At 42.7% G+C, this 21,399-nt stretch overlaps 1 protein-coding gene across 1 annotated transcript; it reads right to left on the minus strand.

The window, feature by feature from the left end:
• Positions 1-764: 764 nt before the first annotated feature.
• chrna1 (cholinergic receptor, nicotinic, alpha 1 (muscle)) lies at positions 765-20,450 on the minus strand. Its single transcript, XM_028603979.1, has 10 exons — positions 20,200-20,450; positions 8,986-9,128; positions 4,999-5,043; positions 4,487-4,596; positions 4,197-4,392; positions 3,766-4,003; positions 3,032-3,255; positions 2,803-2,917; positions 1,900-2,024; positions 765-1,105 (listed from the first exon to the last, which is right to left on the minus strand). The coding sequence occupies exons 1-10, from the start codon at positions 20,252-20,254 to the stop codon at positions 977-979; spliced, it is 1,380 nt and encodes a 459-aa protein (XP_028459780.1). The 5' UTR covers positions 20,255-20,450; the 3' UTR covers positions 765-976.
• Positions 20,451-21,399: the final 949 nt, after the last annotated feature.

The raw sequence follows: 21,399 nt of genomic DNA on the forward strand, positions 1-21,399 counted from the left end.
AGCGGCAGATCAGTTCAGACTGATTTTCAACCAACAGTCCTTCAATGTGGTTGAAAATCATGTATCGAAACGATATTAAAAACTAATGAGCTCTTAACAAACTGCTCAACAGAGTGAAGAGGAATTGACATGCAGCGACCAAGCAAACCTTGCCACTAAGCCATATTTACACAATTCATAACCTTAACCCATAAATATAAATGAGAAGTTTAGAAGTCAAGTGAGGCAAAACAAAACAACCATACTTCCAGGCAGGCATATATCTTGCCTGCACCCAAAGACCAAGTCTGTGTCATCAACCAGACTCAGTCTATACAACTGGCAATAAAGTTGTATTGAAATAAAAATAAAATTCGTGGCTCTGTTTTGAACAAACTGAACACAGGTTTCTATGTGGACAATCACTCTAAACTGGAGCCCTCGACTGCCCTACAGTACAATAATGGGATGGAGAATGTTAAATTAGACAGAGCATGTATTTGCTATACAGCATCCGTTCTCAGTTGATCCTCAGCACAGGGGACATGATCTCATGTTAAAAGTCTTGTTTTAACATTGAAGAAAATCCTCTGACCCAAACCTTAAACCAAGCTGCCAAAAAAGGCAAAACAAAACAAATACATTTTTACTGTTATGGCTTTTACATGAGAGTGATACCATACACTCACCATAGTGAATCACAGCAATGAAACACTGTACAAAAACTAAAATAATAAACAAAAATAACTTCAAGTATGACCCATGTAGATCACAAGACTCATGCCTTTAAGATGCAAGCTTTACTGCAGTCTCCCCAATTTCAGTAAATACAAACTGTGCACATTCAAAGGCAACACAAGAGTGATTTGAAAATGAACTCAAACTTTGTACGTGTGTGAGGGAGAAAGAGAGCAAACGCAACCTCAACCAATGATAAACGTGGTTCTGACGCATCTCCAAGTGTGACGCCAGACATACTCCTTCGTGGGTCAGGCCTCTACAGCATGTTGAGCTCGATGAGTCTCCCAGCAAAGACGGCAAGCGTCCCGATGATGCACACGGCCATGAAAACACAGAGCAGGATGTGGTCCAAAACCATGGCAACAAACTTCCACTCCTCTGCTGCCTGGAAACGAGACGAAACGAGGCAGTATTGGTTTGCTGCTTTATGTTTTGAAGTTTGCTTTACAGACACACAAGAGACATTAAGAAGACAATAAAGTGCTTTTTGGGTTCAGGTCTGCCAGTACCAGTGAGCATCACAGTTTGCCTAGTTAGCAGGATATTTGTTTGACGTTTGGCTACATATGCTTATTGGTAGAGGGAACGGAACATTGATAAAACTCTGAAGCTAGAGAAAGTTGCTGGTTAGCTTAGCCCAGCATAAAGAGTGAAAACAAGGTAAAAAGCCACCCTGGCTCTGGCCAGAAGTAAAAAAATAAAATGCCCATGGCTTGAAAATATTTGACTTCATGTGCTTTTTCACAGTTTCCACATTCATAATACATATCTGATATGTGCCACACACAGACACACCAAGTACATTTGAAGTAAAAAATAAAATGCCTACCAGCACCTCCAAAGCTCACTAACAACACATTTTACCTTGTTTGTTTAATCCATACCAAAAACTAATTGTAAAAGCACAAGTTGTGGTTCAGGAAGTCACTGTGAAATGTAATTAAATCTTTGCTATTTTTGCTACTGCAATCACTTGAATAGCACATTTAACTCATGATAATATATCACTACTTTTGATGCAGATAAAAATATTCAACATAACATTTTAGATTTTTAAAATACAACATTTTGACTATTGTGCAGCTTTGATAGAGGCATTTTAGTTGGATAGTTTTATGTATTTGACAAACTTATAGGTTCATACATTTATGTCCATTATCCATGCAGGCATTGTCTTACATTGTTAGATTCCTCGTCTGATTTCATGGTCTCAGCGATGTATTTCACCCCTTCAATGGCGCTGCGGACATCAGGGTTTTTAGAGATGGGAGACTGGTAGGTGACACTGGTGGGGGTGGGGTTACCTGCAGGGGAGAGACAGGATGTACTTGTGGGGATGCACAGAAAGAGATACTGCATCCTGGTAATGTGTTTCTGACTTATGTGGTGTATTCGGCTTTTTCATCATGAAGCATATTACAGCAGTTTAATGTTTTAATTAGTGTTTCTTCACATCTGGGATCAGTTGGAATTATCTCTGTGACTCACTATCTCATTATCTAAAACGTTTCCACTGATAATACCACCAGCATGTTACGCTGCACCAACATTCCCAGGGTATAAACAATCTGGCTCCCTGTCCCAGAACACATACTGCTACCACTTGTCCTCTGTCAAAATGATTGTGGGTTCTGTCATTTAGTTGTAGCCTAGTCTAGATCCACAACGTTCCACTTCTGGGATTGCTCCAGTGCCGCCGGAAATTTCACCGGATGTCCCTCTTTTTGGTCGGATGTCCGTTACCTTCCACTTTCTTTGTGTTGGAATTCTAAACTCTGGTGGATTTCTGAGGACTATGGTTAACTGCTCCTCAGATCTCTGCAGGGTAACTCCAGACAGCTAGCTAGACTATCTGTCCAATCAGAGTTTTCTGTTGCACGACTAAACCAACTTTTGCAGCGGCACCGTGGCTCTGTCGGGAGCTTAGCGCCGCCCAAGACGATTGTGATTGGTTTAAAGAATTGCCAAATAAACCAGAGCACATTTTTCTCCCATCCCGGAATGTTGTGTGGACTAGCCAGACCCTCCTTTGCAGCGCTGCGGAGGAAGGGTCTGGCAATGCGAGACTAGTTGTAGGCTTGCCTGAGATGTCCGAGATGTCCATGTCAGTAGGGAACAACCTCTTCTGCCGGATCTCCTGACTGGGACGCTTCATTGTTGAGAAGAACATCATGTTGGGAATGGTTTCGATGAAGACCTGAGAGACAAACAGATGCAGGTATTGATTACATTCCTTTTCAATCATTCATTTTTATCAGTCACATACATTTTTTAAAGCATTGCAGGTAGATAATAACAACAAAACGTAAACCTTGCGGATCCAGGCGGGCATGGTATGCGTGCTGGGCGAGCGGTGATGTGTGTTGATGACGATGACGGTGATGATGATGGAGGCGATGACAAACACCATTGTGAAGAGCATGTATTTCCCTATGAGAGGCACAGCGCTGGAAGTGGAAGGGATCAGCTCCACAATAACCAGCAGGAAGACAGTCAGAGACAACAGGACAGAGATGGAGAGAGTCATCTTTTCACCTGGAGACAGAGAGGTGGACACAAAAACAGACATTCAGGCTACTTTTACACTTTTAAACAGTTCTTTCTTCTAGAAGAAACTAGTGGCCAGTTAGGGCTTTCCGGACAAAAGCCTAACTTGTCACTAACTTGTGTTTTATTTATGATCTAGTGTTACAGAATCACACCCAAGAATAGGAATATAGTATATAAGCAAATGACTGGAACATTCCAATCTGTCACAGGTTTCCAAATCTTATTAGATTTAATGGATTTTCCACATAAGAAAGTGGCCCAAAAAGGGCCTGGAAATATCTGACTTGATGTGCTTTTTCAAAGTTTCCACATTCAAAATACATATCTGATATGTGCCACATGTGACCAAGTACATTTGAAATGAGTTACGTGTACCAACTTGTGAAAATAGGGTATGGTCATACCTATTCTATTTAGTCACCATCAAAGTTTAAAAGATTTTTTTTTTTTTGGACATGTTTCTACGCGCTTCAGAACCCACCAGGATCTACGTACCGGAGTCAGTAGGCAGGTAGAAGACCAGTCCGGTGAGAAAAGAGAACAGCATGCAGGGAATGATGACGTTGACGATGAAATAGAGAGGCAGCCGCAGCATCAGGAAATGGTAGGTGATGTCAAGGTATGGTGTGTCGGGACAGCAGGTGTAGTAAACCCAGTGTTTCCAGCTCCTGTAGTCCTTTAACACCCATTCACCCGACTCCATAAAGTTACTGAGGTCAGGCCGATCGCTGTCCTAAAAGGCAGAAGAGTAGGACAAATGCCCAACAATATATTACAAAAGGGATAAGAGCATTTGGGGTTTAACTATGGTGTTATGACAGGGATGATAGGATGGTTAAATTCATTGTTGTTTTTTTTTTTTTTTTTTGGGGGGTAGATACTAAATCTGTAGTCATTTGAAACAGCAGACACTAAGTCACACTCACTGGATTGATGACGACCAGCTTTCCATCGTATGTCCAGGTTCCCAGTTTCATGCTACAGTTCTGCAGGTCAAATGGGAAATGGAGGACGATAATCTCACAGTAACTCTTAAAGATGGCTGGAGGGTTCCATGTTATCATCCCAGTGTGCTCCAACAGGACTTTAGTTTCATGGATGATGGCAAAGTCACCATCAGCGCTGTAGAAGAGCAGGACAGAGAAGAGGAGCAGTGAGATGTTTAAGGAATGCTAAATATATAAGGGTGTTTGAGAATATAAGAGCGTGTGTTTACTTGTTGTATAGCACCAGGTCAGGTTTCCATATGTCGGTTGAAGGGACTCTTATCTTCCGGATGCCTCCGTATTCATCTGGATTCCACTTCAGGTTCACATCTAGCCATTGCTGGGATGAAAATCCAGAAATTTAGATAATATAGTCTACTAATGTTCTAAAAAAACTCTACAGCAGATTAGTTGTTAAAAACTAAGAACAGTTTGATAACTCACTTACACTCTTTGCCTTTGTTGGTAAAACCATTGACAGTTATGAGCAAACCTTAGCATTACTTTACTTAAAAATAGACCACAATGATCTTGAATGACTGTAAAAGAAGTAATAGAGAGGATCTTTCTAACAATTGTGGGGCCTAATTTCCAAATGCTGTTATAGTGGCCTATTTGCAATGTAGCGTACCCTCTTTTGTAAATCTTGTGACCTAGTTAGCATTGTTATTGGGATTTTTAGATAAATGGTTAGCACACATTTTTGTTCTTGTTGTCCTGAATTCAACACATTCATATTTACCTGTCTGAGACGGACATTACTGGTCACAATCTGGTTAACTTCATCCTGAGAGATGCAGAAAAAGACAGCAAGTACATTTTCTTGTGAAATTTCAGGACACATTCTAATTTGTACGCTTACAACCATTTATTTTGTGTTATTATGGACTTATGTAATTTTGATTAGTTTAGAACAAAATGTCTCTTGAATCCCTCAATTAAATGTTAATGGTTGAACAAACTGAAATGTGACTTCAGCCAGAGAATATCTAATATGGGGAGAACTTCCAGTCCCTGGAAATCTCCGGCTTCTGAACTGGTTGCAGTTCCACTGTGGTTCCATATGAGGGCGCTCACGGGCAAGTGCAGAATGAATGGTGGTCTATGGAGCTATACCCCTTAAAATCCACTTTCCTCAGGATATAGTTTTTGTCTAGTAATTTGAATGTTGCCTTTGAAAGGGGAGGCTAAGAAAGTACACACTGCTGGGTGGTAGATTTTTTTAAAGTCGCTTTTTTGTTCTAAAAAGCCTTTTAAAATGTCAATGGCGTCATACACATCGTACGGCCAGAGATACTGCTTTATAGCAAGCTCTGAGTCGCTTCCTTTTTTCTCTCGACTCGAGGCATCGTCTACACAGCTGACAGGTTAGGCTCTCCCTGTCAATACACGTGCTAGAAAGAGGTTTGCTAATTGACATTCTGGTTCCGCTTCGGCTGCCATCAAGCGGGATCTCTGGTCATAATCAGTCCTTCACTGACCAGTCAGCATTTATTAGCAGAATGCTAGCGTGTTACGACTCAACCTGTAAGATATCGAAAGAACATAAGTACTCGTTCATTCGACTTTCAACCTACAATCAATGTTGAACTTGCAAAAACTACAATAAAATCTGAGATTTCTCAACGACAAACAGGCAAAAGAGACAAATTTAGCCGTCTAGCTCCATAGACTGCCATTCATTTTGCACTGATCACCCCGAGTGGAATTCTGGTGGAACTGCAACCAACTTCGGTACAATGGGGCTTAATAGGGAGTGAACAGGCTCTCCGTAGACGGGCTCTGCATCAGCTAAAAAATATTTCTACACCAACATGTTGAAGCAAAGAAAAACATTTTCTGAGATGACCACAACCACCTTGCCATTGCGCCACCTGCTGGCAGCAGACACAAGTGTGGTTTTAGTAGTAGCCTACTGAGTAATTTAGAAATTAATATAGGTCTGGACTGGATTAATGCATAACATAACACATCCTCGGTTGCTATTTATCTTTATTCTACAAATTATGATCAGTGACTGTATATAACAGTTTAAATATAAATTTGCTCGCAATGTCATAGGCCTGGTGCGTGGGAAAACAACAGTGCGCATGCTCAAAGCCATTGAACTGTCAGTACCCTACTGTTGTGTCCTCATTGGCTGGTAGTTATCACTGGACACTGGCAGAAGTTAGTTAGTAGACTTTCTTATAAACTGTCTATGGTCTATGGCTTAGCGTTACCCGCCATAACCATGAACGACATGGATTATCTTTTACAGCACACGTGTAAAAGTCTACCTTTTGAAGAAAAACTTGAGATAAAGCACTTTGGTGCTCACCAGCGGTGGTATGATGTTATAAACCAAACCGCCTGTAAAAATAATCGCATTTACCGTGGAGTGATTCTCCGGGAAAAATGGCTAACTTGTGAGAAGACTTAGCTAAGACTTTGCTTCCCGTGTGCTATTCGGAGGGGACTGTAACGCTACCTGGGCAATAACAGGCTTTCAGGATCTCAAGCACCTTTCTGCGGTGATTAAGGTTAGCTAACATGAAAGCAGCAGGATAACAGGGAAAATTGAAAAAGTTTTTCATCAACAGTGCTAACGCTAGTTAGCTTACTTAGCTAATTGCTGTCCACCTGATGTCTTGTGGGGAAAAGATGGATACTGCGACACGAGGAGAGAAGAGAAGACCGGAGTAGTAAGAAGTGTCGTCGAAAGACTTGACAAGCGAATGTCAGCCATGGTCTAGCTACTTCTTTACAGACTGGTAAAGCTAAGGACCCAGAAGGAGAGCTACAACAGTAAGAGAGCAACTTATTTGTATTTGCATTGTGCCTAATGTGTTTTCTGGCCGCCGTGCTGGGAAGATATGCTTTTCGTAACCTGGTTCTAAAGTATGGGTAGCATACCCCTCAAAAGACCTACACAAAGGATTCTGATTCTTACTGATGCATCCACTTCATTGGAAAACTTTAAACCATTTGGTCTACTAATGTACTGATAAAGCTAAGTTTAGTTGTTTTATTTCAGTCTTCAGAATTATTTAAAGGCCCTAGTCTGAACACAAGTGTTTTCAGTTAGTGTGGCTGATTAGACCTCTTCCCAAGACTGTGTAGGTGTGTATAGGCTGATTAATAACACCTTTATCATTATTTTTGGTGAATGAAGATTTGTGACTTAATAAATTCCCATTAAAGCTCCAGCCCACCTTCAACCAAAGCAGAGCTCTAATCAGCCAGAAAACACCTGCGTGGGTGTTCAAGGGCTTTACATTGTTTTAGTTTTAAATGCCTTTTCCTTGTGAAGTGTCTGGAGCCAGTGCCTGGACACAGAAGTAGAGCAGTTGATTTATATTTGCATTGTACTGCTTGTGTTTTGTGGCGGCAGTGCCATGACTGAGCTGATATGCGTGTTCTAAACCCCTGTTTCTATGGGTGGCATACCCTTCAAAAGGCATACATCAATTGGAATGTTGCCTCCACTTCAGTGGGAAACTTTGTATCATTTAGTCTACTATTGACGTAACTAAACTCAGTTTTATTTCAATCTGAAAATGATTTCACCCGTTGTAATCTTGACACATTTAGCCTAGGCAATATAGACTTTTAACCGATTTCACGATCCATTGTTACATCCCTACTATTGACTTCATACACTATGAAGTGCCATGGTCATCTTCTTTACAGCCTGGACCCAGAAGGAGAGCTACAAACAGTAAGAGCAATTTATCTCTATTTTGCATTGTGCATGTGTGTTTTTTTTGTGGCTGCCGTGCCATCACTGAAACAATATGTTTGCTACGACCCTGATGCTAAAGTATGGGTCTCATACCCCACATAGGCAGACATGGCTGCTGAGCCGAGCCTATTGTCATTTGGCCTCTGTCACCTTGTTGCATTGTGTTCTCATGACACACAGTGTTGCTGTATTCATGTGAGTAGGTGCCTTGGTCTTTACTGTGTGTCCAAACTCCTTGTTGTTTTGCGTGATGTTTGCATTATTTTGGTTGCCACGCCATCACATGGTCTAAAAGCTTGTGACTTTCTGTTTGTATGTGACATAAACCTTTGGCCAGTGCTTACGATTGCATCCTTTCTGTATAGACTGACTAGGTTTTCAGACGGTGGCATTTGCTATTATAGCTCTAGTTTTGTGATCCATATATGGCAGTGACTTTTTCCTCTGATCAATAGGACTGTTTACATGTATTTTTAAATTAGTTTGATAAATCCTATATTTAACTTCAATTAACAGAGCATCATTGAGTGCCAATATGTCTGGTCTTAAATCGTGACTGCCTTTATTAAGCTATGTTTCCAGTCCATCAAACAGCTTGTCTAATTCTGCCTTGTTTTGAACTATGTAATACAATTGGAACATTTCTTTGGGTTAGCAAATATATATATGTATATAAAAAATATTTGTGCAGTACACAGGGTTTAAAGTAGTGAAATGTTTTACTGAAACAGCAGTTTTTTCTGGAGAGTACAATTCTTACCAGTCTGCAAAGTGAAACCAGAATTACAGATGTTAGTGCTTTCTTAGAAATTACATTAGTATGACAGCCTTCAATTTCTTTTTTCATGTAAAAGGCAGAAATGGAATAATGGATGGTCTTCACTATCACCATTTATTTAGAGGAAGCCTGAAAGCCTCAGGTGATAATGTTGTGAATACGTCATGCCACTTACATCATTATTTTCTTTAGCTTTTTCCAATATCAACTCTTTCCCTCTCCCTTACCACACTGATAAGCTGTATTAGCTGCAGTCCCACGGTGACCACTACGGCTTCACTGAAGTGGTTAACGGGACGTACCACCTTGTTGTAACCAGTAAATAGGGTTTTCACCAGACGAGTCTCATCCTCTGAGCAGAACACTGCACCTAGGACACACAAAACATTCTGTCAGACTTTATTTTGTTACACTCATCTTCTAAATGTATGGATAGAGAGGTTGGGGATCAGACTGAAATTATTTAAGTGAAGGACTTAAAAACCTTCGAACTTTACTTGGGTCTAAAATCAATAATGTGCAATGTTCAATATTTGTGCTGTTGACACATTCATAACAAATGCTATTTTTGGCTCACTTTGGCTGAGGTACACAGTATGACATGTTGCCATACCCAGCTGACGCCTATGTCCAACCAAATGTTTTCACACTGGAACTAAAATCACAGCTGAAGCGAGAGGTAGGCCAGCACATTGCTTTTAACTGTGATTCACACAGCAAACATTTCCCAGGCTTACAACCAGCAACCTGAAACCCTTCAAAGTGACTGCGAGAGTTTAAGTAGGAAGATTGAGGAAATATCAGATGAGAGAGACGGGCAGGGACAGGCACATGCAGACAGATCTACCGCAACAGCAGTCAAATGACTGGCATGCCATATTGGTGAAAAGCCTCCGCACTGCATGTCCCATGAGCTGTCTAGGCACTGCGATCAAGTAGGTTTCTGTATAAATCCTTAGAGCGGAACCTAATCTCAGTGTTAAGAGGGTGTTGTGAAAACCAGCCCTGGCCAATCCACTTGACATTAAGTCTGCATCCGTTAGTGCTCAGAACAATTAACCTGCATTTAACACCTCTTCATATAAAAGATGTTTCCAGCTAACAGACTTGTAGGCCTTTTTTTTTTTTTTTTTTTTTTTTTTTTTAAACCATGACTTTATGAGCCTATAAATTATGCTTGGCCTATGGGATATTCAACATCAAAATATAGCCTTCTACAGCCCAATGCAGCCTAGAGCAGTTTCACTTGTTGGTTACTGGTGAACTAGAGACATAAAACAGAACATATTTGTATTTATTTATTCATTAATTATAATAATTCTTACTCCCAGTTGGCCTGTCTGCCCCCGACAGGCTTTTAGGAGGCATTGCATTGACAGGAGTGTGTTCATCTGTACTACAGCTGACCTGTGTGGGAAGCTTTTATGAAACTGCCCTTGTTCCAGATTTTCTTTTGGCAGTTTTACACTTTTTTTAATACTGCTAAAGTTTGGTGTTTTGTGTGGCTGGGAGGGTTACTGTGATACCAGAATTCAGAAACAAAAACTGTGCTGTGTGACTTGATTTTTGACCTTTACGTTGCTAAAATAATCCCAACAGTTTATTACATCATCATTTAAAAATTAGCAGAATAGATGTTGGCAGTAGTTGAAACCTTTAACTATTTTACACACAATACAATGAGTACTTGTTTAGAACTGTTGAGGTGTGAAATGTACATAAGCTTTACTTTTGTTGTTGTGTGAACATAAGAGAGCCTGAACGATACTAAATTTGTGAAGCTAATACTTGATGATGTTAATATGTGATAATGCCAGATACATACGGATGGAATACATCCCTCAAATGTGATTTATTTTAGAGATTCTGATTGCAAATTCTTTTTTAATATTTGCAAACTTGTATCTATGATCAGTATTAGCAGATAATATATTAAGATACTGTTCTGGTTCTACCAGAAACGATAGGCATATCATATTTGAAATTACCCTTCAGTCTCCAATAGTGGTGCACGATATATTGGCCGCCGATATAATATCGGCCGATGTGGTCATTTTTTTTTTACACATCTGTATCGTTCCGATGTCAAAATAGGGCCGATGAATAGGGCCGATGTGAATAATTCCTGTGTATTTGACGTGTGTAGGCTTGTGAGTGTGTGAGAATTTAGATTTAAATCTGACCTGTGGAGGGCAGTAATACGCTTAACAGCGTCTATACTGCTGAAATCAGAAGAAGAAAAAGTGTGGGCGGGGATGTTGGTTTTTGCAGACGGAATCTGCGGCAAAGTGGGACACTGGAAACTTTAGTAGACCACCGGCTCTCGGTGGGCGGGGAAGAGATGAATGTTGGGAAATAAGAAGTTGCTGTTCGGTTGCTGCGGCCCGCCGTACAGGTTAGTTTGACCAGCGGGCAGCAGCGGCGGCCGGAGTGGGCAGCAGCCGCGATCATGGGGGGACATTCTCAGCGGTGAAACGCAAACGGGGGCTGGACCTAGCTAGGTGGAAAGCTAACGCTGGCCAGCCACCTGTTCCATCAATCCTGGTTACAATTGTCTGCTCATTAGACAACAAACTGGAGTACATCCAACTTAAACGAAACTCCCATCGCGAGTTCAGAGACTACTGTGTTTTTCTTGTTGTGGAAACATGTCGCCGGGTAAGAGTGGAGATGTTAACACGGACTTGTGCAGAAATTAGCTGCTTGTATCCAACTAAATGCTAACCGCTGGGGAAGTTTGTGACTAGTAAATGCCGACCATTCTACATTTCACGCAAATTTACAACTGTGTTTATAATCTGCTACATTTAGCTATTGCACACACGTAAAGTTCAGCTAATGCATACTAGCATTAGCGCTTGGTTGACTGTAAACACCTGTTTTGTATGTCGTTTTTATATATTTTAAATGTGTTACAGCCACGGTGAAATGTTGTTTCGTGTATATGGTTAAAATGACAATAAAACACATTTGGGTTGAGTTGAATGCTGCCTCACTGTCGGTCTGTAGGTGGGCGTGGCTTGGGAGTAGAGTCTAAGCAGCGAAGCAAGTGCATTCTGGGATTTGGTGTCTTTCATCCATACGAGCAATAATGGCTTTGGCCATTTAAGGCCTACTACTGTACTTTAAAGTTTTGAACTGTTGTACAATCTTCACAGAATACAGTGACTTGGTCTCAAGTGAGTTAGATGTTTATTGTGAATACTCAGGTTTGGCTTATTCATAGTGTGAATTCAGGACACTATCCTTTTTAAAAATGTATTTTTATATAAATATTTATTTTTTCTTCTGAAAATCGGATGACAGTCATATTTTGCACACAGGTAAAGGTACCCAATTTCAGTGATTTCTGAAAATAAATCACAAAAGTAAAAAAAATGCCTTTTGGAAAATAGTTCCTTATTTGATTATCATAAAAAATGTGTTCTATACAGAGATATCGACATCGGTAAATATCGGTATCAGCCATAACAGCAATATTAATATTGGTTATCGGTATCGGCCACAATTTTCACATCAGTGCATCACTAGTCTCCAATAGGCTAGTAACCACTCTCAAGACAGAACTAACATAACTTCTTCTTTATCTTGCCCACGTGTTGGCGCTATTATTGTAGTACTTTGTACTACAAGTGGACTATCTCATTCCCTTTGTTCATGCATCACAGTAAACGTGTAGTTTTGTTATAATGTGACCCAGCAGATTAGCATAGTGCTGCTTGCCAGACTGGAAATGTGCTGGTAATCCACACTCGGCCTAAACTGAGCAGACTCGGGTCTAGTTTCATTTAGCCAGCAAGAAAACACACACGCGCACGCACACACATAATCAGAATACCCTATTATAATCCCAAAATAATTAACGTCATTGGGTTGTATAGTCGTAATTGCGTACTGCTTCTGGACATCACGCAGACACTCACCAGAAAACCATAACCCCTTTTATAGGGAGTAGCCCTTAAGACAAACCCACCCGCCCCGAACAACAATATCATCGTCCGGCGTGACGTTTCACTGTCAACATCATTATATGCCAAGTCAGTAGACCTCATCCAACCCTATTGTTTACAGTACTGATGTTCATTTCCCTGGCTGTCTGTCACTGACTGCCTGCTCCCTGTCTGTTGTCCTGCTAACACACTTTGATCTGGCCACATACAAAAATAGATGGGAGGGAAGGCGGGACAGTGGAGCCACTTGGAGCTGTCAATCATTGCCTACTCTCAACTCCACTTTTCGCATGATACTGAACTACCACAGAAAAATAAAACTGCGAAGGCTCTTTCTATTTCCTGCCACTTTCTAACTGAAAAGGAACTAAAGTGTGGGTGTGGATGTTATTTTGAGTTGTATTTGAGTCTATGATTTTGTGGCCGTGAAGCACGCTTTAGACCAAATGTCTTGTGACCGGATGGGAAAACGCTGTTGAGTAAAGTGAATTGGTCCTACTGTTACAATGCATTTGAGCAGGGCTTTAAAAAATGAGGAACTAGCCACTTACCCTTAAAATTGCCTCATCTGTCTGCTTTCCCAATTAACTTTTGTAACCTTTTAGAGAAGGGGCATGAATTGTTGCCTTCATTCATTCGATCAAGGTTTAATGGATATGGTTGGCTATAGATGGCTAGTTACTCTGATCATTGCATTGTGTCTGTGCTGACAGTCCAGCTGTTACTCAAACACTAAACTGGTTATTGTTTCTGGCTGACACCAAAAACTGAATTTTCTTGTTGATCTTGTGTATAGCTGAAAGATTTCTGCTGTTTCTCTTCATGTAACTATCTCATAAAGAGACAGATCTGTTCTATGTTTGACCACCCAATCATGGGAAAATGCTTAGGCAACCTTCACTAAATACAACCATAATAAGATATACATCTAACTAGATTTTTATTAAGATCGAAAATGCAGAAAAAAAATAAGATACCACAACCAATAACTAAATACCAGTCCCTCCAGAATTTTTTTTTTTTTCAAATACGCCCCATTGCCAATTTCCGAGCAAAATATGCAGGGCTTGCATGATTTCATAATCCCCGCATTTTTGTTGCAAAAAAGTCACATATCTTAGCAGAAAGTTGAAAAATGTTGTTTACTTAACACGAGCAGCCATTTTCCCCTGTTACATGGGAACGTTATGAAGTAACATAATTGCATGACGTGAACATCAGTGGAAAGAAGGGTGTTGGGGGAATCACTTTTTTTTTTCTCTTTTCATCAAACTGCAGTTTTTGCAAGTTCCCTCAATTCTTGCAAGTTCCCGCAATTTCATCGCATAAAATTGCATAAGTATCCTGCATATTCCATCGCATTTTTTTAAGAAAATGTGCCGCATAATCAAGGATTTTTGCCTGCAGCAATCACAAAAAAACTCTGGCAGCTGCTTACAAAACGTGGCCACAGTGTGATTTTTTTTTTTTTTTTTTTTTTTTTTTTTATTTTTTTTTTTATTAAAAAAAAAAATGCTATCTGAAGATCTTCATTTATTTAACACGAGACCATAACGGTCATGATTGGAGGCTGGAATAATCTCTGATATACCGACAAGCAAGCTCCAGCTAGTAAATATTTTCCAAAGTGGATGTGTAGCATCCGGGAATAAAGACCTTCAAAAGATTTACTGAGCACCATTTTATTGCACATCTGCAGTGATGCAGATAATGTCCACCTGGTGTCTTACAGGCTGCATCCATTCACCCTGTCACTCCACCTCTATCTGGCCACCACATCAATTTCTCACCAGTGTGTTTAATAAAATGTGCCAGTACCCAAGTCACTGAATTGCAGAGGATAAATTAACGTAAATCACTATTGAAACTCATAGTTGGTAGACTAGTTGGTGGTTAATCTTGCTGGTGCAGCACTGAATGATTGATTATAGAAATAAGTGAAAGATAAACACTGAACAAAAATTAGCTAATCAATACGTTTTATTGAAAAATGACTTGTGTTGAACATAAAACTTTAGTATTTTATAAACAGTTACGGAATGTAAAACACCTTGAGTTAAGACCTGATCAAAACTCTGTGCTAGCCATTTTAGGTTCCATCCATCCATCTATCCATCCATCCATCTTCGTCCGCTTATCCGGTGTCGGGTCGCGGGGGGAGCAGCTCCAGCAGGGGACCCCAAACTTCCCTTTCCCGAGCAACATTAACCAGCTCCGACTGGGGGATCCCGAGGCGTTCCCAGGCCAGGTTGGAGATATAATCCCTCCACCTAGTCCTGGGTCTTCCCCGAGGCCTCCTCCCAGCTGGACGTGCCTGGAACACCTCCCTAGGGAGGCGCCCAGGGGGCATCCTTACCAGATGCCCGAACCACCTCAACTGGCTCCTTTCGACGCAAAGGAGCAGCGGCTCTACTCCGAGCTCCTCACGGATGACTGAGCTTCTCACCCTATCTCTAAGGGAGACGCCAGCCACCCTCCTGAGGAAACCCATTTCGCCGCTTGTACCCTGGATCTCGTTCTTTCGGTCATGACCCAGCCTTCATGACCATAGGTGAGGGTAGGAACGAAAACTGACCGGTAGATCGAGAGCTTTGCCTTCTGGCTCAGCTCTTTTTCGTCCACAACGGTGCGATAGATTGAATGCAATACCGCACCCGCTGCGCCCGATTCTCCGACCAATCTCCCGCTCCATTGTCCCCTCACTCGCGAACAAAACCCCAAGGTACTTGAACTCCTTCACTTGGGGTAAGGACTCATTCCCCTACCTGGAGAAGGCATTCCATCGGTTTCCTGCTGAGAACCATGGCCTCCGATTTAGAGGTGCTGATCCTCATCCCAACCGCTTGACACTCGGTTGCGAACCGATCCAGTGAGTGCTGAAGGTCGCAGGCCGATGATGCCATCAGGACCACATCATCTGCAAAGAGCAGCGATGAGATCCCCAGCCCACCAAACTGCAACCCCTCCCCACCCCGACCACGCCTCGATATCCTGTCCATAAATATTACAAACAGGATTGGTGACAAAGCGCAGCCCTGGCGGAGGCCAACCCTCACCTGAAACGAGTCCGACTTACTACCGAGAACCCGGACACAGCTCTCACTTTGGTCATACAGAGATTGGATGGCCCTGAGTAGAGACCCCTCACCCCATACTCCCGCAGCACCTCCCACAGTATCTCCCGGGGACCCGGTCATACGCCTTCTCCAAATCCACAAAACACATGTAGACCGGTTGGGCATACTCCCAGGCTCCCTCCAGGATCCTTGCGAGAGTGAAGAGCTGGTCCGTTGTTCCACGACCAGGACGGAATCCGCATTGTTCCTCCTCAACCCGAGGTTCGACTATCGGCCGAACCCTCCTTTCCAGCACCTTGGAGTAGACTTTACCAGGGAGGCTGAGAAGTGTGATACCCCTATAATTGGCACACACCCTCTGGTCCCCTTTTTAAAAAGAGGAACCACCACCCCAGTCTGCCACTCCTTTGGCACCGTCCCAGACTTCCACGCAATGTTGAAGAGGCGTGTCAACCAGGACAACCCTCCACACCCAGAGCCTTGAGCATTTCTGGACGGATCTCATCAATCCCCGGGCTTTGCCACTGTGTAGTTGTTTGACTACATCAGTGACTTCCGCCTGGGAAATCGACGACAATCCCCCGTTATCCTCCAGCTCTGCCTCTAACATAGAGGGCGATTAGTCGGATTCAGGAGTTCCTCAAAGTGCTCCCTCCACCGCCCTATTACCTCCTCAGTGGAGGTCAACAGTGTCCCATCCTTACTGTACACAGCTTGGATGGTTCCCCCCCCCTCCTGAGGTGGCGAACAGTTTTCCAGAAACACTTTGGTGCCGACCGAAAGTCCTTCTCCATGTCTTCTCCAAACTTCTCCCACACCCGCTGCTTTGCCTCTTTCACGGCAGAGGCTGCAGCCCTTCGGGCCCTTCGGTACCCTGCAACTGCCTCCGGAGTCCTCCGAGATAACATATCCCGGAAGGACTCCTTCTTCAGTCGGACGGCTTCCCTGACCACTGGTGTCCACCACGGTGTTCGTGGGTTACCGCCCCTTGAGGCACCTAAGATCCTAAGACCACAGCTCCTCGCCGCAGCTTCAGCAATGGAAACTTTGAACATTGTCCACTCGGGTTCAATGCCCCCAGCCTCCACAGGGATGCACGAAAAGCTCCGCCGGAGGTGTGAGTTGAAAGTCTGTCGGACAGGGGCCTCCTCCAGACGTTCCCAATTTACCCGCACTACACGTTTGGGCTTACCAGGTCTGTCCAGAGTCTTCCCCACCCCTGACCCAACTCACCACCAGATGGTGATCGGTTGACAGCTCTGCCCCTCTCTTCACCCGAGTGTCCAAAACATACGGCCTCAGATCAGATGAAACAATTATGAAATCGATCATTGACCTTCGGCCTAGGGTGCTCTGGTACCAGGTACACTTATGAGCATCCCTATGTTCGAACATGGTGTTCGTTATAGACAATCCATGACTAGCACAGAAGTCCAACAACAAACAACCACTCTGGTTTAGATCAGGGAGGCCGTTCCTCCCAATCACGCCTCCAGGTGTCTCCATCATTGCCCACGTGTGCGTTGAAGTCCCCCAGCATAACAATGGAGTCCCCCACTGGAGCCCCATGCAGGACTCCAGTCAAGGTCTCCAAGAAGGCCGAATACTCCGAACTCCTGTTTGGTGCATATGCACAAACAACAGTCAGAGTTTTCCCCCACAACCCGCAGGCGTAGGGAGGCGACCCTCTCGTCCACCGGGTAAACTCCAACACAGCGGCGCCAGCCGGGGCTTGTGAGTATCCCCACACCCGCCCGGGCGCCTCACACCCTGGGCAACTCCGGAGAAGAAAAGAGTCCAACCCCTATCCAGGAGTATGGTTCCAGAACCGAGACTGTGCGTAGAGGTAAGCCCCACCAGATCTAACCGGTAGCGCTCCACCTCCCGCACCAGTTCCGGCTCCTTCCCCACAGAGAGGTGACGTTCCACGCCCCCAGAGCCAGCGTCTGCCGCCCGGGTCTGGTCCGCCGAGGCCCCTGACCTTCACTGCCACCCATGTGGCATCGCACCCGACCCCAACGGTTCCTCCCACAGGTGGTGGGCCCATGGGCTGGAGAGATGGGAGCCACGTAGCTTGTTCGGGCTGTGCCCGCCGGGCTCCGTGGCAAACCCGCCACCAGGCGCTGGCCGACGAGCCCGCCCGCCTGGGCCTGGCTCCAGACGGGGCCCCGGCTTCCTCCGGCAGGGTCACTCCATCTCTACCTTGCTTCTTCATTGGGGTTTTTGAACCATTCTTTGTCTGGCCCCTCACCTGAGACCACTTTGCCTTGGGAGACCCTACCAGGAGCACAAAGCTCCAGACAACACAGCCCTCAGGTTCACAGAGACACACAAACCTCTCCACCACGATAAGGTGATGGTTCACGGAGAAGCCATTTTAGGTTAAACTGCATAATACTGGTTTATTAGGGAGAGTTCATTCAATCCATTCCAACCTGCATTTAAGTGTTTTCAGAGCTTTAATTAATCTTTGTTAAGATAATTTTCTTAGCTTTTATTTGAACTCTTAAGTGTAATTTAATGGCCATGTAATACATACATGAGGACACTGGACAAACTTCCGGTTTTTGTTTAATTTTCTCTGAGATACTGTAAAAACCCCAATGATTCACGGCAGGTATGAGTGGATCATTTAATTTGATAAGTAGATGTTTTCAGTAATTAAAGTTAAGGTCTCTTCATTTGCTTTTTGCTGCTTACCAGATAAACATTCGGTTATAAATACTGTCTTTCTTTCCAAACAGTTGCAATGCCCAAAACGTGTTCAAGTGATAGATTGACTAACTGGTTGTTAGACTGTTCCAGTATTTGAATGGTCACACGTTTAATCCCCCCCCCCCAAGAGACAGTATGTGCATCAACAGGCATGTGCCCCGTCCAAGTGTCCTTGAACAAAGACACTGAACCTATACCTCCTTGCTGATAAATATAAATCACTCTTGAAGAGGACAACAGCTACAGAAAATGCCTAAAATAAGAATGCAGCAAGGAATGCTAACAATGCTGAGTTGCCTATTTTAGGGTAGCTGAAGAGAACAAATGCTAACACTCATTTCTAGAAGTGCTTTGCACAGAAAGTAACATGCACAAATTCAAAGATTCAGTTGTAAGATGCTTCTTCATGTATAGATGTATGGGTGTGCGTTATCATGATATATTATACGATTCAGAATAGAAGATAAAAATCACGATTCTTTTCCCTAATATTATTAACACCATGGTAGCTGTGCCTTTTTAATGTCTTTAGTTTTGTTGGGCCATTGTGGGAAATGTTGCAAATCAATGAGCGAGTCCGCTTTATGGCATTATGTCTTTATGATTTTTGCATCATTGTGATGAAACACTTTGATTTGTTCGTTTTTGTTTGATTTAAATCACTGGATTAGCCAAAACAAGAGATTCCTATGCGATTTTTTTTTTTTTTTTTTTTTTTTTATCCATAAACTGTTTTCTCAAAGGTGCCGTAGGTAGGATTGCAAAGATCCAGTACTTAGCTAAAAAATGTGAACATCGACAACTTCTGAGTCCCTCCCCCCACAAGGGAGAATGAATGTGTGTGCATGAGCAGTGATTGACACGCAGTTAGACACCCCCCTGGCCCTGATTGGTGCATCTGAACAGGGAGCTGTGGATTTTTGCAAATCACACTACAGGCTGTAGGTGGTGCCAGAGGAGCCGGATTGTTTTTAAATGACCTGCTTTATGTAGTTCTACTGGAACATAGGGTCAGTTTCAGCAAATATGACAGAAAGTTAGTTTTATAAGGCTTACTTACTGCACCTTAAGGTTTTTTTTGTTTTTTTTTCTAAAAAAATGTGCTTAGCATGGTATATCTATATTGTGAAAATAATACATATACGGGAATAGAGGATTTAATTCATATTCCCTAGTCTACATTGTAGCTTTTTTTTTTTTTTTTTTTTTTTTTTTTTTTTTTTTGGTTCCCAGGCCACGTGTCAGGAAGCTGTCTCCTGTCTACTTTCTCTACAGAGAACATGTATTTAGCAACATGCATGCCTAAATACATACATACATAAACCTAAGAAACAAAAAAAATAGACTAGTAATTTTAGTTATAGTTAATAGTATTGGTCAAAGAAAACATCTACATTTACAGTACCTATTTATTATATTATTATATTTTACACACACATATATATTCTGTATTTATGTTCTTGACTGCAGTACTTTGTTTATTCACTTTTTAATTTGTAAGCACCTAAGATACCAAGGCAAATTCCTTGCAAGTAATAATTCTCATTCTGAAAACATAACCAAGCAGGTTGAAATATATACACACACACACACACACACACACACACACACACACACACACACACACACACACACACACACACACACACACACACACACACACACACACAGACACACACAGACAGACAGGATGACTTACCGGCAAGTACACCGAGAATCCATGCCAGAAAGATCTGGACCTTAGAGAGGTTCATTTCTCCACCAGACGTTTATGAAAACGGCCCTGAAATCTACAGCATCTACAGTTTTAATGTGTCGTTAACCAGTTAGCAGGTCGCAAGCTAACCACAAGCTAACTGACTACACACAGAAGCAGACATATGCACTAAAGCTGTAGCACTCACTTTGGAGTTAAAGTGAGTACTGGGAAGTGAACTCTGAGCTCTGGTTTCTCCACTCCACCTCCCCCACCCAACAACATCCCAACCTCTCAGCACACTTCAAGGCACAGGAGACAGCTGTGTGTGTGTGTGTGTGTGTGTGTGTGTGTGTGTGTGTGTGTGTGTGTGTGTGTGTGTTGAATATACACAAATCAACACTGTCATCATTTCTCATACATGTAGAAGTTTTTCTTATGGTAACCACTCCAGTATAGCATCTTATATCGGTGAGACGGAGAAGTAGAGGGCATGACGACAGACAACGCAGGGGTACGAGTAAAGACAGACAGATGGACAGTTTAGGGGACAGGACAGAAACGGGGAGGCAGACAGGAGGACAGCTGAGAGCTGTCACTGATGGAATGAGAAGCATGTCCACACATGCTACTTCCAGAAAATACACACAGGCACACTGTACCCACCATCCTGCCAGCATGCATGCCATGACAGGAAACTCACCTGTGTGTGTGTGTGTGTGTGTGTGTGTGTGTGTGTGTGTGTGTGTGTGTGTGTGTGTGTGTGTGTGTGTGTGTGTGTGTGTGTCAGACTGAACAACTGACCAGTTCCACATCTCACAAAGACAAAAAAGGTTTGAAGTTTCACTGCGTCTTAGGGTGCCGTTTTATGCCAAGAGCTCTGACAGACTGTTTCATGTGGACACACTGCAGCAATGGGCAGTTTAAGAAACAATGTGTTTTGAACATCAAAGCATGTAAACCTACTCTAGGAGACCCCAATAGTACGAATATGATGCTGAAAAGGAGTAAATAGGGGCTCTTTAAAAGTTAAAGTCTAGAGATTAATAGGCCTAGTGGATTTGTTGTTTGGTCCAATCGGAGATCCTGAATTGAATTCAGCAAGCTAAATAAGTTTAATTTCCTTCAAAATCAATGGAATAAGAATTTGTTCTTTTAATTTCGAATTTTATTTTGTCAATAATAACAAACTACAAACTACAC

The sequence above is a fragment of the Perca flavescens genome, chromosome 17 (genome assembly GCF_004354835.1).
Source record: "Perca flavescens isolate YP-PL-M2 chromosome 17, PFLA_1.0, whole genome shotgun sequence".
Lineage (NCBI taxonomy): Eukaryota > Metazoa > Chordata > Actinopteri > Perciformes > Percidae > Perca > Perca flavescens.

Coding starts and splice junctions, on each gene's coding strand:
- chrna1 (XM_028603979.1), bottom strand. CDS start 20,254: ATGAACCTCTCTAAGGTCCAGATCTTTCTGGCATGGATTCTCGGTGTA. Junction 4,597..4,998: donor GTAATGTCCGTCTCAGACAG/GTAAATATGAAT, acceptor TTTTCATCCCAG/CAATGGCTAGATGTGAACCT. Junction 2,025..2,802: donor GGACATCTCGGACATCTCAG/GCAAGCCTACAA, acceptor TCTCCCCTGCAG/GTAACCCCACCCCCACCAGT.